This window comes from Candidozyma duobushaemuli (assembly GCF_002926085.2).
Source record: "Candidozyma duobushaemuli strain B09383 chromosome Unknown A_B09383, whole genome shotgun sequence".
Taxonomy (NCBI): domain Eukaryota; kingdom Fungi; phylum Ascomycota; class Pichiomycetes; order Serinales; family Metschnikowiaceae; genus Candidozyma; species Candidozyma duobushaemuli.
This window is the reverse complement of record NW_020289901.1, coordinates 1,258,817-1,278,995: the sequence shown is the minus strand read 5'-3', so window position 1 is coordinate 1,278,995 and position 20,179 is coordinate 1,258,817. Positions and strand designations below refer to the sequence as shown.

At 46.4% G+C, this 20,179-nt stretch overlaps 8 protein-coding genes across 8 annotated transcripts; 3 read left to right on the top strand and 5 right to left on the bottom strand. All coding sequences in view use genetic code 12, as the record gives it.

The window, feature by feature from the left end:
* Positions 1–576: 576 nt before the first annotated feature.
* Positions 577–3,560, bottom strand: CXQ87_000579 (S-(hydroxymethyl)glutathione dehydrogenase; the record flags this gene model as incomplete). Its single annotated transcript, XM_025479153.1, has 2 exons — positions 577–1,695; positions 2,556–3,560. The coding sequence occupies 2 exons, from the start codon at positions 3,558–3,560 to the stop codon at positions 577–579; spliced, it is 2,124 nt and encodes a 707-aa protein (XP_025338626.1).
* A 123-nt stretch (positions 3,561–3,683) lies between these two features.
* Positions 3,684–4,493, bottom strand: PUP1 (proteasome core particle subunit beta 2; the record flags this gene model as incomplete). Its single annotated transcript, XM_025479152.1, has 1 exon — positions 3,684–4,493. The coding sequence occupies one exon, from the start codon at positions 4,491–4,493 to the stop codon at positions 3,684–3,686; it is 810 nt and encodes a 269-aa protein (XP_025338625.1).
* Positions 4,494–4,880: 387 nt separating this feature from the next.
* Positions 4,881–8,888, top strand: CXQ87_000577 (uncharacterized protein; the record flags this gene model as incomplete). Its single annotated transcript, XM_025479151.1, has 1 exon — positions 4,881–8,888. The coding sequence occupies one exon, from the start codon at positions 4,881–4,883 to the stop codon at positions 8,886–8,888; it is 4,008 nt and encodes a 1,335-aa protein (XP_025338624.1).
* A 64-nt stretch (positions 8,889–8,952) lies between these two features.
* On the bottom strand, positions 8,953–9,270 carry CXQ87_000576 (uncharacterized protein; the record flags this gene model as incomplete). Its single annotated transcript, XM_025479150.1, has 1 exon — positions 8,953–9,270. The coding sequence occupies one exon, from the start codon at positions 9,268–9,270 to the stop codon at positions 8,953–8,955; it is 318 nt and encodes a 105-aa protein (XP_025338623.1).
* A 639-nt stretch (positions 9,271–9,909) lies between these two features.
* CXQ87_000575 (asparaginase) lies at positions 9,910–11,049 on the top strand (the record flags this gene model as incomplete). Its single annotated transcript, XM_025479149.1, has 1 exon — positions 9,910–11,049. The coding sequence occupies one exon, from the start codon at positions 9,910–9,912 to the stop codon at positions 11,047–11,049; it is 1,140 nt and encodes a 379-aa protein (XP_025338622.1).
* An 88-nt stretch (positions 11,050–11,137) lies between these two features.
* FAA4 (long-chain fatty acid-CoA ligase) lies at positions 11,138–13,231 on the bottom strand (the record flags this gene model as incomplete). Its single annotated transcript, XM_025479148.1, has 1 exon — positions 11,138–13,231. The coding sequence occupies one exon, from the start codon at positions 13,229–13,231 to the stop codon at positions 11,138–11,140; it is 2,094 nt and encodes a 697-aa protein (XP_025338621.1).
* Positions 13,232–14,086: 855 nt separating this feature from the next.
* Positions 14,087–15,640, bottom strand: INO1 (inositol-3-phosphate synthase; the record flags this gene model as incomplete). The annotated part of the gene is made up of 1 exon (XM_025479147.1): positions 14,087–15,640. The coding sequence occupies one exon, from the start codon at positions 15,638–15,640 to the stop codon at positions 14,087–14,089; it is 1,554 nt and encodes a 517-aa protein (XP_025338620.1).
* Positions 15,641–18,722: 3,082 nt separating this feature from the next.
* On the top strand, positions 18,723–20,117 carry CHT3 (Cht3p; the record flags this gene model as incomplete). The annotated part of the gene is made up of 1 exon (XM_025479146.1): positions 18,723–20,117. One exon carries the CDS (start codon positions 18,723–18,725, stop codon positions 20,115–20,117), a length of 1,395 nt encoding a protein of 464 aa, XP_025338619.1.
* Between the last annotated feature and the right edge of the window lie 62 nt (positions 20,118–20,179).

Below are 20,179 nucleotides of genomic sequence, written 5' to 3'. Positions count from 1 at the left end.
TATATAACATCTTGTAGTCATGATGCAAAGGGCTCCGAAGAACGTCAGGTTCGGGATGTTTCGGGGTTGTGTATAAAATAGAGACCTATGCGGAAAAATTTTGTACGGAAAAACGACCTCGGAGTTGGTGATACGAGTAATCTCGTCGAGAGAGCTTTCGGAGTTGACGAGTGGTCTTTTAATCTGAATTTTTGAAGCTCAATCATAAGAGACTTTCATTCGTAGTTTTCATATAAGCATTTGCAGCCATTTTTTCATGGCGACACAGGGATCTAGATATTCGTTGTGAACGTCTTCATTAAATGGGGCAAATTTTTCCTTCGACAACTTAATTGTCCATGGCTTTTCGAAAAGTTGACTCTTAAACGGCGATTACCTATCTAAACGCACCTTGAACGCGTTACTACGATTACTGCAGATCTACAACACCTTGAGGTACTGTCCCCCCTTACCCTGTTATATACTTTTCGCTCAGCGTTTGCTCACATAGAGCACCTCTCTTCTGTTTCTGAGCGTCATAAATACCGAGATCATTCGGCAAAGAGTTCATTCACCCTAGAGCCTAGCGCGTGCGGTTCACAACTCGATGACGGCACGGATGCAATCACCCTTATGCATGTCGTCAAAAGCAGTATTGATCTTGTCCAACTTGTGTCTGTGAGTAATGAAGTCGGCGACCTTCAACTTGCCGCTCAAGTAGTCGTCAACAATGCCGGGCAATTGGGATCTGCCTTTGACACCACCGAAAGCGGCACCCTTCCAGACTCTACCGGTAACCAATTGGAATGGTCTGGTAGAAATTTCTTTACCAGCAGCAGCAACACCAATGATGACGGAGGTACCCCAACCCTTGTGGCAGGCTTCCAAGGCATCTCTCATGACATTGACGTTACCAGTACAGTCGAAAGTGTAGTCACAACCGCCATCAGTCATCTCAATAAGCTTCTGCACAATAGTGGTACCCTCGGGCAACTTGGTAGGGTTAATGAAGTCAGTAGCACCGAACTTGTCAGCCCATTCGGTCTTCTTGTCGTTAATGTCGATAACGATGATCTTGTTAGCCTTTCTCTCCTTAGCACCCTGGACAACGGACAAACCGACACAGCCAGCACCAAAAACAGCGACATTGTCACCTTCCTGGACATTGGCAGTGATGGTAGCGGCACCGTAACCAGTAGTTATACCACAACCCAAGAGACAGGTCTTCTCGAACTCAGCAGTTGGGTTGACAGCAACAATGGAAACGTCAGCAACGACGGTGTACTGGGAGAATGTGGAGCAGCCCATGAAATGCAAAAGGTCTTGACCCTTGCAGTGGAATCTCAGGGTACCATCTGGCATGACACCCTTACCCTGAGTCTCTCTGACAGAGCCACACAAGTTGGTCTTGCCAGACTTGCAGAACTTACACTTCTTACACTCAGCAGTGTACAATGCAACAACGTGGTCACCGACCTTGACATTCTCGACTCCTTCTCCGACAGACTCAACGATACCAGAACCCTCGTGTCCCAAAATCACTGGGAAAGCGCCCTCTGGGTCGACACCAGAGAGGGTGTAGGCATCAGTGTGACACACACCTGTGTTGTGGACTTTGAATCTGACCTCGTGGGCCTTTGGAGGGTCGACGGTGATTTCCTCAATGGAAAGAGGCTTACCAGCCTCCCAAGCAACGGCGGCTTGACAAGTAATTGGCTTTAGTTAGTAACGCTTGAACGATTTTGCAGCCCACGATGCATGCCATTTTCCATATAGGGCCAAATTCGTAGCCTTGCGTGGAACAGATGGCCACCAGGGTGTGCTGAATTAGGCAATCAATACAATGCTGGCATAACTACCACCAACAGTGTCTTGGTTTATAACATACCTTCCCGACGGTGGATTCAGACATTTGTGATGGATTTGATGAAGATAGGTGACTCCTAATCAGAAGATTCCTGCTGCTTATATATACCGACCTGCTCGACGGAGGCAGCAACCGAATCGGGAGTCGGATTCCGTTAGCCAGTGCACGCCCTGCTCGATAGTGAGACAAAGATAGTGGATTTTTTATCCTCTTTGGGAACAAAAGTGATCTCTTCTTCGACTCGACTATAAATTGAGGGCGTGTGATTTTTTAGGTTACATTGAGATCGATGAAAGCTTTTGGCCCTGTTAGCTAGGGTGCTTTTTTTGAATGGCACTGCTAACTTTTCGCAGCCAATAGTAAAAGTCTTGGTAAGCTGCACGCAAGTGGCAAAAACATACTGGCATAACTCGTCGCCTTAGGCATTCTTTTTTTTTTTTTTTTTTTCTTTCGTCTCAAGGATCTTCCTCTGCTTTTTGTGATATCAGCGTAAATGTAGTTTGGCGCTATCCATCCATCCCAAGCTGAATAGTCTTGAGGGAACGATCGGTTCGTGAATTCAATGCAGTAGGAAGACACCATTATCAGCTTTAAAGGTATTCTTTTCCAGGACATAAAAGTCGAACTTTTCAAAAGCTACTATCCTTTTTGCTAAATGACTCCTTGTCATGTTGTCATATCTCTATGATCTACTTTCTAACTACAAGACGGCGCCAAAGCCAAACACAATCTTGATCGAGCGCACATAGTACTCCTCGAAATTGCCTCTGACTCTGTCTTCTTCGCCCACGGGAATACCGGTCCATTTGACGACCATGGTTGTTTCTCCAGCTCCCTGCTTCAACTGAATATCAAGCTGCGCATAGTGTCCCGACTTCCATTCCTCAAGACGCCAGAGTTGGGTGATATGCTCATTAGGCACGAGCCTGGTGAACTTTCCTGTAATCGAACCACCGAACAACTTGAACTCGGAACCCTCTTTGGGAGGAAATGCCTCCAACTGAGGTGCTGATCTAGTCCAAGCTCCGATTCTTTCTCTGTCCAAAAGAGTAATGTAGAGCTGCTCAGCGGTCGTATTGAAGGTTGGTTCAAGATGTAGCGTAGATGTGTTGTACCTAGGAACGCCACTGCTTGATTGGGGAGCGCTAGACGCAACGGGAACCGGCGCAGTCTTGGGCTTCTCCACTGGCTTTGATGGTTTAGAAGCCTGACTTTGGTTTTCTTTCGTGTAGACAGAGTTCACCTTGTCGCTCTCAAGCTGGATGTCCTTGCTGTGAGTGGAGATCAAGTCGGGGCCGAAACGCAGCAATTTAGCTCTAAGCTTTGGCAAGAGCTCCTTCTTAGCCAAAAGCCTCATCTTCTCCAGATCAGCGTCCTCGTTGTAGATGCTCACGTCAAACTGGATCTCATCTTCCTCAGTGTCGTAAGCCAATTCGGGGACAGTGACAGAGCCCTTGAAAGTCTTCTCGGGATCAGCAACAGAGACACCTGCGATGTTCAAGATAATTCGCAAGTCAAAGAGGGAAATGACCTTACCCTTTCTTTGGCATACCTCCACATCACCTTCTAACGAGGAGACCGATTCAACTTGCACATACGTGTTGTTGCTGCCCTCAGCCTTAACACCAATGAGTTGTTCATTGAAGTATTGCTTAGCCCAATCAATACAGTTCTTGTCGACCCAGTGCCAGTTGTTAGGATTGTTAACGACCATTTTGATGGTGAGACTTTCTAGCCGAACGACTTATCTACTGTGCGCACTCTTCTAGAATCATCCACCACAGTACAAGCTGCTCTGCCTACAATTCACTTCATTTCATGATTTATATTTCTCTCGTTATGCATCCACCTCCATGGCGTCCAGACGTCCCAACTCAACCACAGTCTCCTCGACATCGACAAAATCGCGTATGCTCTCTCTGAGAACTGCCGTGGTACCACGAGGAAACTTGTAAGACTGTGTCTTGGCACCTCTAACATTAGGCGTCAAGTAGTTTCTGTATAGCTGGGCATCCTTGCCCGTTTCCATGACGCAGACGTCCACGTTGGAACCGGAACCCAAGTCGTTCCAAATACCTGCCTCAATGGCGTCAGCACATAACTTCACCGCCTCTTCTCTAGTCATATCTGGCGTCCAGTTTGTCTCTAAAACGGCCATAGCGGCCAAGGAACCGGATCCGAGCGAAAGGTACTCGCCCACGTCGGTTGAGCCGTGTGCTTGCACCGACATCAAATGGGAACCAGTGGGGTCAGAGCCAGCGACAATCAAGTAAGCTCCCAAATGACCTTGATACTTGAACAAGTGTTGCTTCAACAACGTCAATGCAGTGATCACACGAGGTTGGCGAGACTGCCACATGGCGTGCAACTCCAAGTTCAGCGCAATCAACTGGGTAACCATCTCAGTGTCAGCAGCAGTACCGGCACCAGCACACCAAATTCTTGGAGCTAATCTGTGCAACTTTTCACAGTTCTTGTCGGCGACTATGCTGCCGGTAGTAGCTCTGGTATCAGCTGCAATCACTACTCCTCCTTTGAACTTGGCTCCCACAATGGTGGTACCTGTCGAGGTGGCCTTGGGTGCTGCATAGCCATTGGCTGAGAGAAATTGATTTCTCTGGTAGTTGTCAAAACTTAAGCCAGGCATTTTTTGATTGATAGCCTGGGTACGAAGTTGTAGAGTTCTGTGGGTTGGTAGGAGAGTTTGCCTCCAGTTCGCAGTTCAAGATTTCGGAGGCACGGGTGCACTACGATACCACCCTTGAAAGGATAGCACTTTGGTAGATGCCAAGACCAAAAAGACACAATCGTTAGAATTCTGATTCCAGCTGAACCACTTTTTCTAGATACTCACGAGCTCTCTTTTTTTCTTAGGATCAACGCTCCTCTCCACAGCCCCATCGAAGGGTCTAGTTTTGCACACTGCAGCGCTGTCTTATTTACACCAACACAGGCCGCACACCAAATCGGATTTCTCTGCAAAAACCTAGCACCGAAGTACTCCTACAAAACTGAATTGCCAGGATCATATTCAATGGCAGACTCGCTAAATTTTGCTGCTCCTGCGAGGACGCGAGTTCTAGTGGTACCGTTGAACCGAGGGAACCCTGACTTCCACCAATACTATGACAAAATACGAAGTGCCAACGATATACGCTTGTTAGACGTGGCTCCGCTACCTGAAGCCCGAAATTTCAATCCTCAAGCTTTTCCTCAGGGCAGGATTCTTTACGATTTCTGTGCGAGCCCGCCAGACGAAGATGTCCTGTTCCTCCATGACTTTGAACCATTCAGGAAAACCTTCATTGTCTTGGGTGTGGGTAGTTATGAGGACTTCGAAGAGAACGCTGTCGAAAAGCTCTCAGAAGTACAGCCTACAGCTATCGTTCACAATTGCATTTATTTTAACTCGCCTGCGGACAAGATTGAGTCCGAGAAGCACGCATCACTGGCCCCCCAGGATGTCTTTTTTGTGCCATCTTTGGAAGATCAAAACATCACCACTTTAGAAACAACCATGTGTTACGTGACCGAACAATATCTCAAAGCGCTAGCATCATACGTGTCTTCCTACGAAAAGATCACTCTTCGATCTCCCGTTTCCTTGAGAGATGGCACAGCATTGCACAAAACTATCACCTACGCTCAAAAGAAAGTTACCTCGGGATCTTCATTTAAAGTCTCGTTCTCGAAAAATCAAACGCTTCTGTCAACGCCAGATCTGAAGGTCAAAGCTTCTCAAAGACAAACAGGTAGACAAGCTAAACTCATGGGTAATTTTTTGCTCCTTGCAGGTCAGGCAAACGACGCATTGCAGTATTTCACCGATGCTGCCATCAATTTAAAGAAGTCTGACGATAACCTTTGGTTGGGCAGCGCTCTTGAGGGTCTTGCGGTCTCTTCATTGATGCTTTCATATTTGGGGATACCGCATCAGGCTCTGAACCCTATGCTTGCATCGGTATTACACATTCACAAGAATAAGCTCAGCTCTATCACTTCGGCACAAAAGCGTTTGTCAACTGATTCATTGGGCAGTAAGCATTCAAATGGTGTTCTGTCACCCAGAAACTCTACAAGCAAATCAAGGAGTTCAACAAGCAGATCTAGAAGTACAAGCTTGACGTCGACATCGGGCCAGGTGGAGCTTAGTGGCTCGTCAATAACAGAGTTCCTAAGGATTTTGTGCAACAAGACAGCCATGTTCTACAGCCTCAGTGACTCAGATTTCGAGAACGGCGTCCCTGATTTGGTGTACATTGAATTCCTTCTTCGAAGCATTAAGTTATTCATCAACATCTATCAGGCTGGTGCAGGCTCAGAGCTGCAGGTCCTCGAGGCTACGGTAAAGGCCTCTCCACTTGACAGTGTAAGTCACAGAGACCCAGTCTTGCGGAGTGAAATTCTTGCACTCATTGATCAAATATTCAGCATGCAACTTATTGACTTGGAATTTTTCAAGCAATGCCGTGTGTACTATACTTTGGCGATCATCTACTCAGACTTGGGACTTCGTCGGAAACGTGCATTCATACTTCGCATATTACTAGTCGCTCTTTTACCGAAACTAAACCACAACGCTCATTTACCGGATTTCATAACAGCAGAGAGGCTCACAGAGATTTTCGAATTCCTTTTTGAGATGTACAGCATTGGCAGGCAGACTGAAGCCAAAGAAATTGAGGCAGCAGAACATTATTCTGATTGGATCACGCTCCAGCTACTGCTCCTTAAGATATGCCTTCGCATCACAGAATCACTTAAGGACTATGAAATGTTAGCTAAGATATGCGTCTTGATACTATCAAGGTATACTCATTGCTTACCTAACGAGGATCAGATAAAGTTGAAAAGGAAGATGGATTGGCTTGCTCTTTTATCCAAGGAAAGTCATAACTCCATTCTGATTGCCCATCCAGACCCTTTCATGGTTAGAAATGCCAAATTTGTTCTCCAGCTGCAAGCTGATGAGCTTGTTCCATTTCAGACACCTCCTTCAACAACCCCCACAAGTGGTAATGATCCACTTATTTTCAATCCTTTTAGTAAAGTACCAAAGGATTTGCCTTCCAAAGACAAACTCGTATGCGTGAATGATATACACCAGGTTGTCATTCTCCTCCAAAATCCATTTGCTTTTGATTTGAACGTGTCTGACATTTGCATCGTCGCTGATGACCCAAGTGCTGTCGAGACAATAAGACCGCTGATGAGAGTCGTTGGTGTTTCTGGCTTTAACAAGCAAGATCTCAGCAAGCTCAATGGGATGCAGTTTCATCCTAGCAAGCTTTACGACTCTGAACAGCGGGCTCTGGAAACCACCAACAATGTTGTTGTTCCCCCATCTTCCTTATGTCATGTTGTCGTCGCATTCAAAATCACTCAACCTGGTGTTTTCAAAATTTCAGAATTTGACGTCACTTTTGGTACATCAGAGCCGCAACGATTTAGCATAATTGATCTGGAAAAATCGAACGCAAATCTAAGGCTCCTGGCTATCAATCCCACCAAAGAAGATCTGAGCAATGTGCTTGACAAATGTGCTGACAACCTTCAGCACAAAAATGTTGCTGGACGAGCAACATCGAAAAGTCTCACACTAACTGTGATACCTTCACAAGCATCACTTTCCCTCGTGGCCAATCTGATTTCTAACGGATGGTTAATGCTTCTCGAGGGCGAAAAAAAAGAATTTTCAATCAAATTGAAGAATACTTCCAATATTGCTATCAATTACTTGTCCTTCTCCTTTTGGGATTCAACAAACGACTCTATCAATTCGAGATTGAATCACGCAGGTGTGAATCAACTCTCAGCCGAGGAAGTCCATGAGCTTGAATGGCAGCTTTTGGAAAACAAGCCCTTCACAGTTGTGAACAAACAAGAAATATCATCCAAGTATAAAATCATACAACCGCTGTCTATTGTTGAGTTTCAGTACCAAATTAACGGCAAAAGGGGTATGGCTGAGCTGAGGTTGATTCTCGAATATTGCAATAGGTCATCGGATGAGAAACGCAAGAACTATATAAAGACAATCAGCGTGCCACTCAACATCACAGTACAACCTTCATTGGAGATTATTGGATGTGACGTCATTCCTTTCTTCTCGACATCATTGCAAGGCTTTCAATTGGGCAACCATCCTGAAAAAGAAAGCTTTATCGAGAAGAATATCAGCGATCTATTGAAGTTCATCTCAAAAGCTAAGGAATCCGACGATGATGATATTTCTCAATATTGCCTTTTGGTGCTTGACGTTCGCAACTTATGGAAAGAGAAGCTAGCTCTCATGATAACAAATAAAGTACAAAGTGATATGGCATTTGTTGTGAACGAGAAGATTGAGTCCACAAAGACAAGTAGACTCTTGCTTCCTATTCGGAGGATCTGCCTCGAGGACGTTGATGTCAGCCGCCCTATACCCTCATTACGAAAGAAACAATATGTCAAGAACTATTCCATCACTGCCGAGGAGGACGAGCAAAACCGAAAGAACTTTTGGATCAGATCATTCTTGCTAGAATGCCTCGAGGGCTCTTGGCACACTGTTACGAGGACATCTTCAAGATCAGGTACAATTGATCTCAGAAACATCCGCTTGGATTCCAGGATGGCAAATGCATTGGTGTACGACAATATTCTGATTCAACACAGCATATGGAGTGTCGAAGGAACCCCAGGAGTTATTGACAAGAAAGAGAATGAGTACAGTTTGGAAAAGGAACGTTTCTACACCCTAAAGACCAAGATAGTTAATCATACCAAAACGGCACTTTCGGGGGTTTTACGTCATGTCCCTTTCCCAACATCTGAATCCAACAGACCAGACATATCGATTGATCAAAGAATCCTTTTCAATGGCGTACTTCAAAAGACTGTTGGCCCTAAACAGATTGCTCCAAGCGGGCATGTTGAGTTGGAACTAGGATTCATGGTACTTGAAAAGGGCAAATATGAATGGGGTTGTGTGTTCGATGACTTTTACGGTTCAGGCAAAAAGACTGTTGGAAGAGAACCTGTTTACATCACTGTGGTTTAATTTGAAGATTCGAAAACTCTATATACATGTAAGGAAGACTTTATTCTTGCGGTTATTCTTGCGGTTATTTTCCAGATAGCTTGATAGGCAATGGCTTTGCACCCTCAGCTTCTAGCTGCTCAATATACTTCTGTCTGCGAATGTCATTATACCTCTTCTCTTGAAAGTATTTGTACCATGACGCTACACAGCTCTCTTCGAATACGGCCCTCTCGGTTCCACACTGCGTCTCAACCTCATCCTTCTTCTTTGGATCCAAAGAGTTGTCGATATTGTTCTTTACAAGACAGTCAAAGAATTTGTCTCTAGCGTCCCAGCAGATCTTCCGCTTTGTTTTGTTAGGTGGATCAACCACCTTCTCTTCTTTGCTAAAAAGGCCCATAATGAATTCGATGTCAGGGTAGAGAAGCCTTAGAAGCCTCAGAAGCCTTGATACCGCAAGGTGCACGGGTGTAAACATGCCTAACCTCCTCTACTATTCGGTATGACTTGTTTGCAATTTCTTATTTTGTACATGGTAGCATCGATATTTTTAATTTGGATGAGCTGCCAGGTATCTTCAGGTGTCTTTCCTCACCATACTGTCTTCCAAATGTCCAAAACTTCGGAAGTACTTGAGCACGGCGCATGGGCGAAAGAGAAATTCTATCAGCAAAAGACCTGTAGTTTCTAATAATGTAATCTGTATGTGATCTGGCCTATGAAATAACCAATTTTAGCATAAAAAGATACCTCACCTCTTACATTTAAGAAAGCCCGTAATGGTGGAATTCACGATCCCACTCTCTGCACAATTTTCGCAGCCACTTTCGCTTAACGTTCATTATTGTTCCTATCCAACCCAGATATATGATATAGAGAAGAATCGTAGTATTTACCTTCAATTTTTCCTCTCTAATGCGAACACACTTACGTAGAAAAGTCGACTCTGTGGTATTTGGAAACCCTGCATGGCAGCACACGGCATCAAAACGCCGTAAACCCCACTGTTCGTGTGGTGTTTTCCCAACTCTTCTTTTTCATGACCTTACCAACGGGTGGACCTGGTCTTTTCGATATCCAAGAGGATGTCAGAGACATCGAGCATCCCGTCTTCCACGTTAAATACCGGACGAACTCTTCTGGAACGCTCGAGTCTTTTGAAGACAGTGCACCAGAAAGACTTCCAGTGATCAAGATTCTTGGAACTGGTGGCACAATTGCCAGCAAGGGCTCCACGGCATATCAGACAGCTGGATATCATGTGGACTTGACCATCGAGCATCTCATTTCTAGCATTCCAGATCTTTCCCACACATGTGAGTTGCATTTTGAGCAGGTTTTCAACCTCGACTCGAAAGAGATCACAACAAAGGAGCTTTTGACACTTAAGGCCAGAACTCAAGACGCCCTCGACAATCATGACGGTGTGGTTATCACACATGGAACTGACTCATGTGAAGAGACGTCATTCTTTCTAGATGCTACATTAGACTTTCAAGACAAGCCTGTGGTGATCTGTGGGTCTATGAGACCTTCCACTTCAGTTTCCGCTGACGGCCCCTCTAATTTATACCAGGCTTGTGTCGTTGCTGCTGATAAGCAAAGTAAAGGAAGAGGTGTCTTGGTCACTTTGAATGATAAAATTGGTTCTGGTTACTATATCACCAAGAGCGATGCTAACTCGCTAGACTCCTTCAAGTCCTTGGGACACGGCTACTTGGGCAACTTTGTCAACAATGAAGTTCACTACTACTATCCTAGTGCTCTTCCCACTGGAAGAATTTCCTTCAAAACCTCGATTTTCGAAGAAACGATGCCTGAGGTCATCATATTGTACGCTCATCAAAGCTTCAACAATGAATTGATCAATATGGCTGTCGATAGAATGAAGGTTGCCGGCATTGTTATGGCTACTATGGGAGCTGGCTCTCTTCCCGATAGGACGAATACCCAATTAGGAGAATTGTCGGCACTTCACGGAATTCCGATTATCTACTCCAAAAGATCAATGGATGGTATGGTTCCTCGGGGATCCATGCCCAAGAACAACAACACTTATTTGATTGCCGGGGGTTATCTCAACCCACAGAAGAGCAGAATTCTTCTTCAACTCTGTCTCAACGCTGGCATGGATATCAAGCGTATTCGCAAGGTGTTTGCCGGTGTTTACGGTGGTTAATAGACTACACTCTGAGAATAATACGCGAATTAACTGCTGCTAAACAACAAAACTCCTAGATAAAAGATTGCTGGGTCGGGCATAACCATTATTTGTAAGCATTGTCGACACCCTCCTTGTAGGCTGCCAAGATCTTTCTTCTCTGCAACTTCTGGGCCGAGGTCACGAAGCCGTTCTGAGGAGTCCATTCGTCATCGACGAGGACAACATTCTGGATCAACTCAATACCCTTCAAGCCTTGGGACTTACCAGTAGCCACCAATGCCTTGTGAACAGAGTTGATGGCCTTCTTATCATGGCATAAAGAAGCAAGCTCCTTAGTCTGCAATTCGGATTCGGAGTACACCTTGTCATCTTGAAGATGAGTCTTAAAATGAGCCTCGTTTGGAATGACGATAGCGATGGGCTTGACCTTGTTCTGGTCGGCGTAGACACAAATGTTCAAAACAACAGAGTTGGATCTGTAAACAGACTCTAACTTCTCCAAGGCAATGTACTCACCATTGGCAGTCTTAACCAAGTTCTTTCTTCTGTCGATGATTTGCAAAGCACCGTTGGAATCCCACTGACCGATGTCACCGGTTCTGAACCAGCCATCCTCAGTAAAAGCCTCCTCAGTCTCCTTAGCATTCTTGTAGTATTCCTTAGTAATTGGAGCACCCTTCAACAAGATTTCACCTTGGTTATCCTTGGCAAAGTAGCCTGCCTCAGCGACATCGATCAACTTAGCAGTAACAGAGCCGACAATGGTACCAGCAGAGCCGAATTCAAACTTGTTGTGCTCGAGAATACTCGAGTTAGCACAAGTTTCAGTCAAACCGTAACCAATCAACATTGGGGCGATCAAGGTAGAAATAAATACTTGAGTGTCTCTGGAGACTGGAGAGCCACCGTTCAAAACGTGATGCAAGCAGCCACCAGTAGCAGCTCTCACCTTCTTGAAAACAATATCAAAGATAGAGCCACCAGGGATCTTATTGTTGTTCAAGACGGTCTTAGCCTTGTAGGAAGCCCAGAAGATCTTCTGGGTGACAATGGGCAAGGCCTTCACCTTGGCCAAGATACCCTTTTTGACAGTCTCCCACACAGCAGCGACTGCCACCATGATAGTTGGCTTGAACTCTTGTAAGTCAGACTTACAGTTCTTAACGGAAGCGTCAGTCAAAGTCTTAACATTGGCGTAACCAAGACAGCCACCCCACCAGAAGGTGAGGAGTTCGAAGACCAACTCGAAAATATGGGCCAATGGCAAGAACGCAATGACACGATCGTTCTTGGTGACCAAGTCTCTGCCTGCACAAGTAGAAGGACCGGCAACACCAGCAACAATGTTGGCATGGGTCAAAAGAACACCCTTAGGTTCACCAGTGGAACCAGAAGTGAACATAATGCACGAAGTGTCCTCAGGCTTAGCGGTGAACTTGATGTCCTCGGAAGCCTTGTCCTTACCAGCCTCGACAACTTCGTCGAAGGAGATAAACTGAATGTCAGGACGAATCTTCTCAATTTCCTCCTTGGCCTTCTGGGCCTCCTTGTAGAATTTGCCACCGGCACGCTTGTCCTCAGGGTCAATCTTGTCAGAGTGGATGATAGTCTTGACATTCTCAGCCTTCTTCAAGGGGTTGATCAATTGGCTCAAAAGATTGTTGTCGGTGAACACAGCGTTGGACTCAGTGAGCACCAAGGAGTGGGTCAAACCTTGTTCACCCAAAGTGTCGTAGGCAGTGACAATTGGGATGTTCTGGGTCTGAGTGGCCAAGTAGGTCTTCATCCACTTGTGGGAGGTGGAGGCAAAGATGTGCAACTTGTTCTCCTGGTTAGGCTTGATACCAATCTCAACCATACCGTGACCGTATTGCTTGATCAATTTGAGCACCTCGGGGTACAGCTGGTACCTGTAAGGAGCCATCTCAAAGAACTCCCAGTCCTTGTCTACCTTGGTCTCCTCGCCATCGACAATCTTGGTCACCTGCTTGGTCTCAATGTGCACCTCTTTCAAATCTCTCCAGCCCATGGCCTTACGGTCACCGTTTCTCTTGACACACTCCTCAAAGAATTCGGGGAGGGTGGTGGCCTTGGAGTCAATTGGTCTTTCCAAAGGAGCATCTCTCTGAGCGGCTCTTCTTCTTGGGGCGCCTTCGCCCTGTTTGGCCTCGCCGACTTCGACAGTAACCAAACCCATGATGTTCTTGCGTGTGTGTGTTTGTGTATGTTTTTTTGCGGTACGCTGAGGAGGACAATTGGGTATCGAGGGTATTATATAAGTTGCGGGCGGAGAGGAAGATAATCGGTTGTGCACAGGGGCGTCAGAGCCCTCCCCGATGACAGTGTCATGACCAGAAAGAGGAAAGGCTGAAGCGGAGCAAATGCCGAGTTTCAGGTTGGCAAAATATTACATTAATTCTTTTCGTATTTTTCGATTCCACATCTCTGGCGAACTTTCCTATCTTGTTGCGGGCAATCTTAAGCTTCTGCTGCTTTGCTATGCGCAAGTTTCACATTACGGTGCGCTTTTGGGTACAAAGAAAATGCCACTGCCCAGAGATTCGAACCGAGTGGCTGCCCCACAAAGGTGGTTCCTCGGACGCAGAATCTCGAGCGCAGATTGTGCGAGATTATCCTGAAGGATCTATTTCGTTCTTCGGTTAATCAATTTTTCTGATTTGTTCTTTCCTTTCGTTTCTACCCACTTGCCCTAGAATAAAGACAGCACTACGGGGGTCCGACAAACGCCGAGAAGCCGCGGCTTTTGATCGCCTCTCCTCTAAAGGAACGGCTCTCCTAGGCTTATGCTCCTTTTGTGCCCAGTTCGTCACACCTTCTTGCCCTCACTTTATGCTTTGTTTAAACTCGCGCCTATTGTGGATTTGCTTTGTTGGGTCGCACATGCCGGGTCCTGGCTGGCTAGTGGTAGCCCATACGGCGCCTTGGCGGTTTACTTGGGATCGCTCAAGATGGTTTTATTATTACGAGGAACATTGTTATTAATCACTGATATTATTATTAATATTATTACTCTTCTGTTTTACGACACGCCTCAAACCAATCTCTCCTCGAATCTCAATTCATTCACCAAGGGCAATCCCCTCAACAAACGCAACAAGTTCTCGATCGCCAATCTTTGCTTGTTCAAGCCATTGATGGGCTCAAAGCCTGGTTTGGCCAATGGTGCCTTCAACCAGTAACTCAAGAGAGTCAAGACAGCGTAGAAATTGTCGTACTCCTTCTCGCCCACCTTCTTGTAGCTGACTCTCTGCAAGAACTCGGTCATCACAACCAAGTCAATGATCAATGGAGTGGCCAACAAAGAGTCCTCACACACGTTGTGGATAGAAATCTTGTTGTGTCCACCCAACATCAACTCGGAGTAGTACTCGTCCATAGCAACCTTGGAGTCACCCACCGCTGGCATGTACTTAATGACAATACAGTGGTCCACACCATTGCCCTTCTTCTCATTGTACAAAATCTCGTTAGAGTGGATCATGTCGTCAATGACGGAGGCTTTAGAGATCTCTTTAGAACGGAACTGCTTGGGGGCAGACAAGTTGTAACCGTCGTTGTTACCCAAGTGGTTGTAAGAGGCGACAGACAATGGTTTGATACCAGCGTCAACCAAGAACTGGGCCAACACAGACTTTAACTTGGTCTGGCCAGACTTGAAGTCGTCACCGCCAATGAAAGACTTGTGCTTCTCAGCCAACTCAATGGCACCGGGAACGAAGGTGTTCTGTGGAGAACCGTTAATGTAGGCAACCTGCTCCAAGATACAAGCCACGGCGAACACGGTGGATGGGGAAACCTCATCGTGAGACTCCTTGATAGACTTGATCAAGTTGTCGGCAGTGTCGTTCACACCAGGGATAATGTCGGAGTATCTCTCAGTGTTGGCAGTCCACAAGACAATAACCTTGTCCAACTTGTTCTGCTCCTTGAAGTCTTTGATGTCCTTTCTGATATTCTCGACATCGCCCCACTTGTTCTTGGTGGTGACCTTGCCGTTGCTGTCGACGTTGGACACATTGTCAGCTCTGTCCGTCTGGTTAAGAGCGATAAAGTCAGGGTAGTAAACCGAAGGCAATGGCACGATGGACTTGGTGTAACCAGCCACCTGTCTCTGCAAGTCGACGTCCAAGACCTTGGCTCTCTTACTGGCCTGGTCCAATGGCATCTTGGAGATATCCCAACCACCGACGACAAGGTCGTTAGGGTGCACCATTGGCAAGATCGAGTTGAATGGAGCGTACACATCGTTACCCTCCTTGTCAACACCGAGCTTCACGGTGGAGGCCTGGGTGACGGAACCAAAGTAGTTTGGCTCAACCTTGCCTTCCTTGTTCTCGAAGGAGATGTTGTGCTTGTTAGCCAAGATGGCGTTGACCAAGGTGGTACCGTTGTTACCACCCAAGCCGACCAACAACAAACCAGTCTTTGGGGTCTCCAAGTCGACCTTGAACTCGTAGTCGGTGGCAGTTGGAGTGACAGAAAGAGAACCAGCCTCTTTCTTCTCGACAATGGCCGACTCGTAGGTGAACTTGGTGTAAAGAGAACCGTCTCTGGTCTCAGCTTTGGTGTTGAAGTTGACAGACATGTTTGAAGAATAAACTAAAGACTCAACTGGATAGAGAAGAAAAAAAGAAGAAGAAATCAGAATCAGCGGGCAATCGCCCACCTTTATATATTGCAAAATGGGACCCCCTACTCCCAAAGGGTCGGGCTTAGCTGCAAAACATGGCCCCGGTGAGGCCTGGTCTTCCTGCACCTTGGCCCAATTTCGCCGAAATTTCGGCGGGTGGCTCTGTCGCATGCAGGCCTTCACATGCTATCCACCGGCCAAATACTGTTTTGGGTGTTTGTTGAACACCTCAGCCGCCAGGCTCAATTTCCATTGGCTACTCAGAACCCAGTGTTTGCGGTATTTCCTGCGCAATTCCTAAGGCCGTGTACCGTGTATGTGGATCTCAAAGAAATAGGGGAAGCACAGAACCAAATGATCGGAATTGCCATAAATCCCAGAATCTTATCATGATGAATATTCAGATTTTTTAAAACCTCATATCGATCCGTTTGAATACGCTGGAATTGGGGTTAGGGGGAGGCACGTGCAAGGAGTGGATCGCGGGTGGAGACAACGGATAGAGCTGTACCGGCTACGTAATTGCCATAAAACATCCGAGTCATTCTGACTTCTTGAAATTTTAGAAGCATTCCTTGGTTTGATTGCTAGGGGCAGGTTTGGCTGTCACGGTATAGAAGTGTATGTGTTGCAATTACATTGGAAACCCATGTGAGGCATACCCCATATTTGTTCATCCTGCTTGGTTCGGCTTATTCCTGCTAAGCTCCCCAACAATGAGAATTTGCAGCGCTCGATAATCCCGAGGTTGGTGCTGGAAGATATATGACGTAGGGCAAGAATAATATCCGAGGCAGACTTTAGAACAAGTCAGTTCCGAAAGAGCCATTTGTCATGCTGATTTCTTATGCATTCGGCCTTTTCTTCAGTTTGTAAGGAAATTATTAGACTTGGAGATCAACCTGCTTGATCGCATGTAAGAAAGATGTAAGAAAGATTGAAGGGAGGTTTTTTTTCTTAGGGATGTCTAATAATCAAACGAATCAGAGACACATTTGTTACAATTGCCTTTTCTCACTCGCCACTAACTCTCTAAAATTTACTATTGCTGTATTTGGTTCCAGGCGGTATGGCGGCTTCATTTTTGTGCTCCCAGACACTCCCGTGTGAACCACTCAACCTTAGGCTCTACAAAAATCTAGAATTACTTGCGAGTGGTTTATGAGGCGTTTAAAAGTAGAGAGCTCTGGCTTGCTAGACAACGTCACAAAGAGGTTAGAGGACGGAATGGGGTGTTGGTGAAGAAAGGAATTTTGGGTGGTTGTGCACAGGTTGCCCTGGTTCGACATGGATCAAGACAGGCTTCGGGCCAAACCTTAATCTTTCCGATGTGGTTGTTTCGACTGAATCAGGCTGCATCCATGAGTTTTTTTCGTTGATCTCTGTTTGTTTGTGTATGCTGCGGTTTTGGGTACATGTTGCAGCCATATGGATGTGGTTACATTAGTGTGGGGCGAACAGTGGAAGGTACCGCGTGGGATTCTTACCAGATCACCCAGGAGATCAAGGGACACTGCAAATAATAAACCCCATATACGTTTTTCAAGGTACGGGCGCCAAATCAATATTCCAAAACAAGGAGAAATTACACCTCCTCGCGTCTTGTTCCTGCTTTCGTGACTGGTGCCTGCGAAGGTTGAAGAATGCGTATCCATGAATCTTTCGCGATCAGCCACGCTCTACTACCTTTGTGCCTCACAACGACTGTCTCAACTGTCTATTCTCTCCAACACATTTGGTTTCCTGAATGACCAGGAATGGGGGGTACGTGAGGAAAGGTGGTCAGTTGCGTTTACAATGTGTGTAAGTTGATATCAGATTGCAGCCATTCCCAACTCGCACCACCTCATTTCTCACCACTCCTACACTGGCAGGTGTACTCCACATTTGCGGAATTCTCCACACGTAGAAATCGTGGCTAATTCTCGCAGTATGACAATTAACTTTATAGATTCAGATTGGAATGATTGCTACTTTTCCACCGGTTGGCCTGTTGAGCACTAACATAAGCCTAGTATGAGGCGGTGAGGCGCTCGTAAAACACTACCAGCCACTGCGAAACTAGTGCACCCCGGATAGGACATGTCTACGATGTAAACGACGAAGCAACAAATATGACAAATTATTGGCTTAGTCTCGCTACGGCAAGAAGAGCCTTCTGTTGCATCGATTTGGGAATTAAGTCGGACTATTTGGGAACACTTCACCCTGTTGGTGCTGTCAGCCAGCACCTCTTAACATTTGTCTCAGTCCACGGAGCATTAAACGAGACGCACGCAACAACCAGATGCCGAACCACAACACAACGGACTAAAGTCAAAAACCTCCATGCAGTTAGAAAACAATCACAGAAACGCCATAAGCCCATTTTTTTGGTTGTAAGGCGGCGGCTGGCGCAAGGCGCCAAGGTGAAACAGCCATTTACTGCCGCTTCGAAGAAAAGCTAAACAAAGTGGTTTGAAGTTGTCTGGCACTGAAACAACGCCGCGCAGCAAAAAGGAGTCTTCTAACGAATAAGAGACGTCTTTGTGTTTAGTGGTACCGCGAAAGTGGCCTTTCCGACGCGGCCTTCACGCACCCAATTCGCCTACACGGCTTTCTGTGTGCTTGCATGCACTCCGTGCGTCAAACTTGTTGCAAAAAGTGCTGGATCTTACGGTCTTTGCAGCCAGATGGAACCCGTTATGATAAACGCTAAGCCTAAATCGAACAGTCGGTGTCCGCATGCGGCCGCTTGCCTCTCCTTCACAGAGCTTCACGCAAACAATGCATGCACGGTGTAACCTTGAGCTGAGTGGGTAGGGCCCCTTCACCAATGACAATCGCGTCTAACCTCCTTCTGAAGATTTAAATACCCTTGGTCTCTCCTCTAATTGACCTTTTTTCTCTTTAGGATTTCCAGTCTTTCTTTAATTAATCCCAGTCGCTCCTTATACCCCAGGCTTACCCTTGTGGTTTGACTTATCACCAACTTCAGTCCTTCCTTCGTTACTTGATACCCATAGTCATTCCTTTTAATACCCCAAACCACTGAAAAATGTTTTCCCAGACATTCCTTTTACTCCTCGTTTCGCTCATTGGAAATGTTCTCGCCTTCTCCGCCTCTTCTAACAAGAACATGGCCGTCTACTGGGGCCAGAACTCTTATGGTAACCAGGAGAGATTGAGCGCTTACTGTGACAACGACGACACTGACATCATCCTTGTCTCTTTCGTCACAGGCTTCCCTGAATTGTCTTTGAACTTTGCCAACCAGTGTGGTGGATCTTTCAGCAACGGTGTGCTCCACTGCCCTCAGATTGGTGAGGACATCAAGACTTGTCAGGACAAGGGTAAGAAGATTCTTCTTTCCTTGGGTGGTGCCTCCGGCAGCTACGGCTTCCTGGAGCCTAACGCTGATGAAGATGCCGAAAAATTCGCCGAGGTCTTGTGGAACAAGTTTGGTGCTGGTTCCGATGATGAGAGACCATTTGACGATGCCATCGTTGATGGTTTCGACTTCGACTTGGAGAACAACAACCCTCTTGGAACCGTGTCTTTGTCCAAGTCCTTGAGAAAGCAATTCGACAACGACCCATCCAGACAGTACTACTTGGCTGCTGCTCCTCAGTGTGTGTACCCAGATGCTTCCCAGGGTGAATTGTTGGCTGAGACCCAGATTGACTTTGCCTTCATCCAATTCTACAACAACTACTGTGGTCTCGGTGACAGCTTCAACTGGGACACTTGGCAAAAGTTTGCTGAGGAGACCTCTCCAAACAAGGACATCAAGTTGTACGTTGGTTTGCCTGGTGACTCTACCTCTGCTGGCTCTGGTTACGCTGACCTCGACAAGGTCAAGAAGAACGTTGGCTCTGACATCTTAAACAACAAGAACTTTGGTGGTTTCATGTTGTGGGATGCTTCTTCCGGTGCCAGCAACAAAAACAGCGACGGTGTTTCTTTCACTCAGCAGCTCAAGAACTACCTTGTGGACAATGTTGAGAAGGACACCCCAGCTTCGACCACTTCTTCTACCTCCGCTGCCACTACTTCTGCTGCCACCACCTCCGCCAAGTCTACCCAGACTTCTGTTGCCTCTTCTACCAAGGCTTCTTCTACCAAGGCTTCTTCTTCCAAGGCTTCTTCTTCCAAGGAGGCCAAGCCAACCAACGGTAACAACGGTGCTGCTGCTGTTCCCGGTGTTCCAGGTGAGAGCTCCAAGACCACTGTTGCCGCCGATGCTACCACCACTAACGCTCCTGAGGGTCCAATGGTCACTGTCACCAAACAGAGACCAGGTACCACTTTCACTACCCTTCGTGTTTCCTGCTCTAGTGACACTCAAGTCAACACCGTTGACGGTCATGTGTACACCGAAGTTGTGACTGTCACCAGAGTTGTGTCCACCGTTTACTCCACCCAGACTGTGGAGGCCCAGCCATCCGCTTAAAGCTGGAGGGCTGCGCTACTAAAGCGGTGAGGTAAAGAAACAAATAATATAGTTTGTACGTT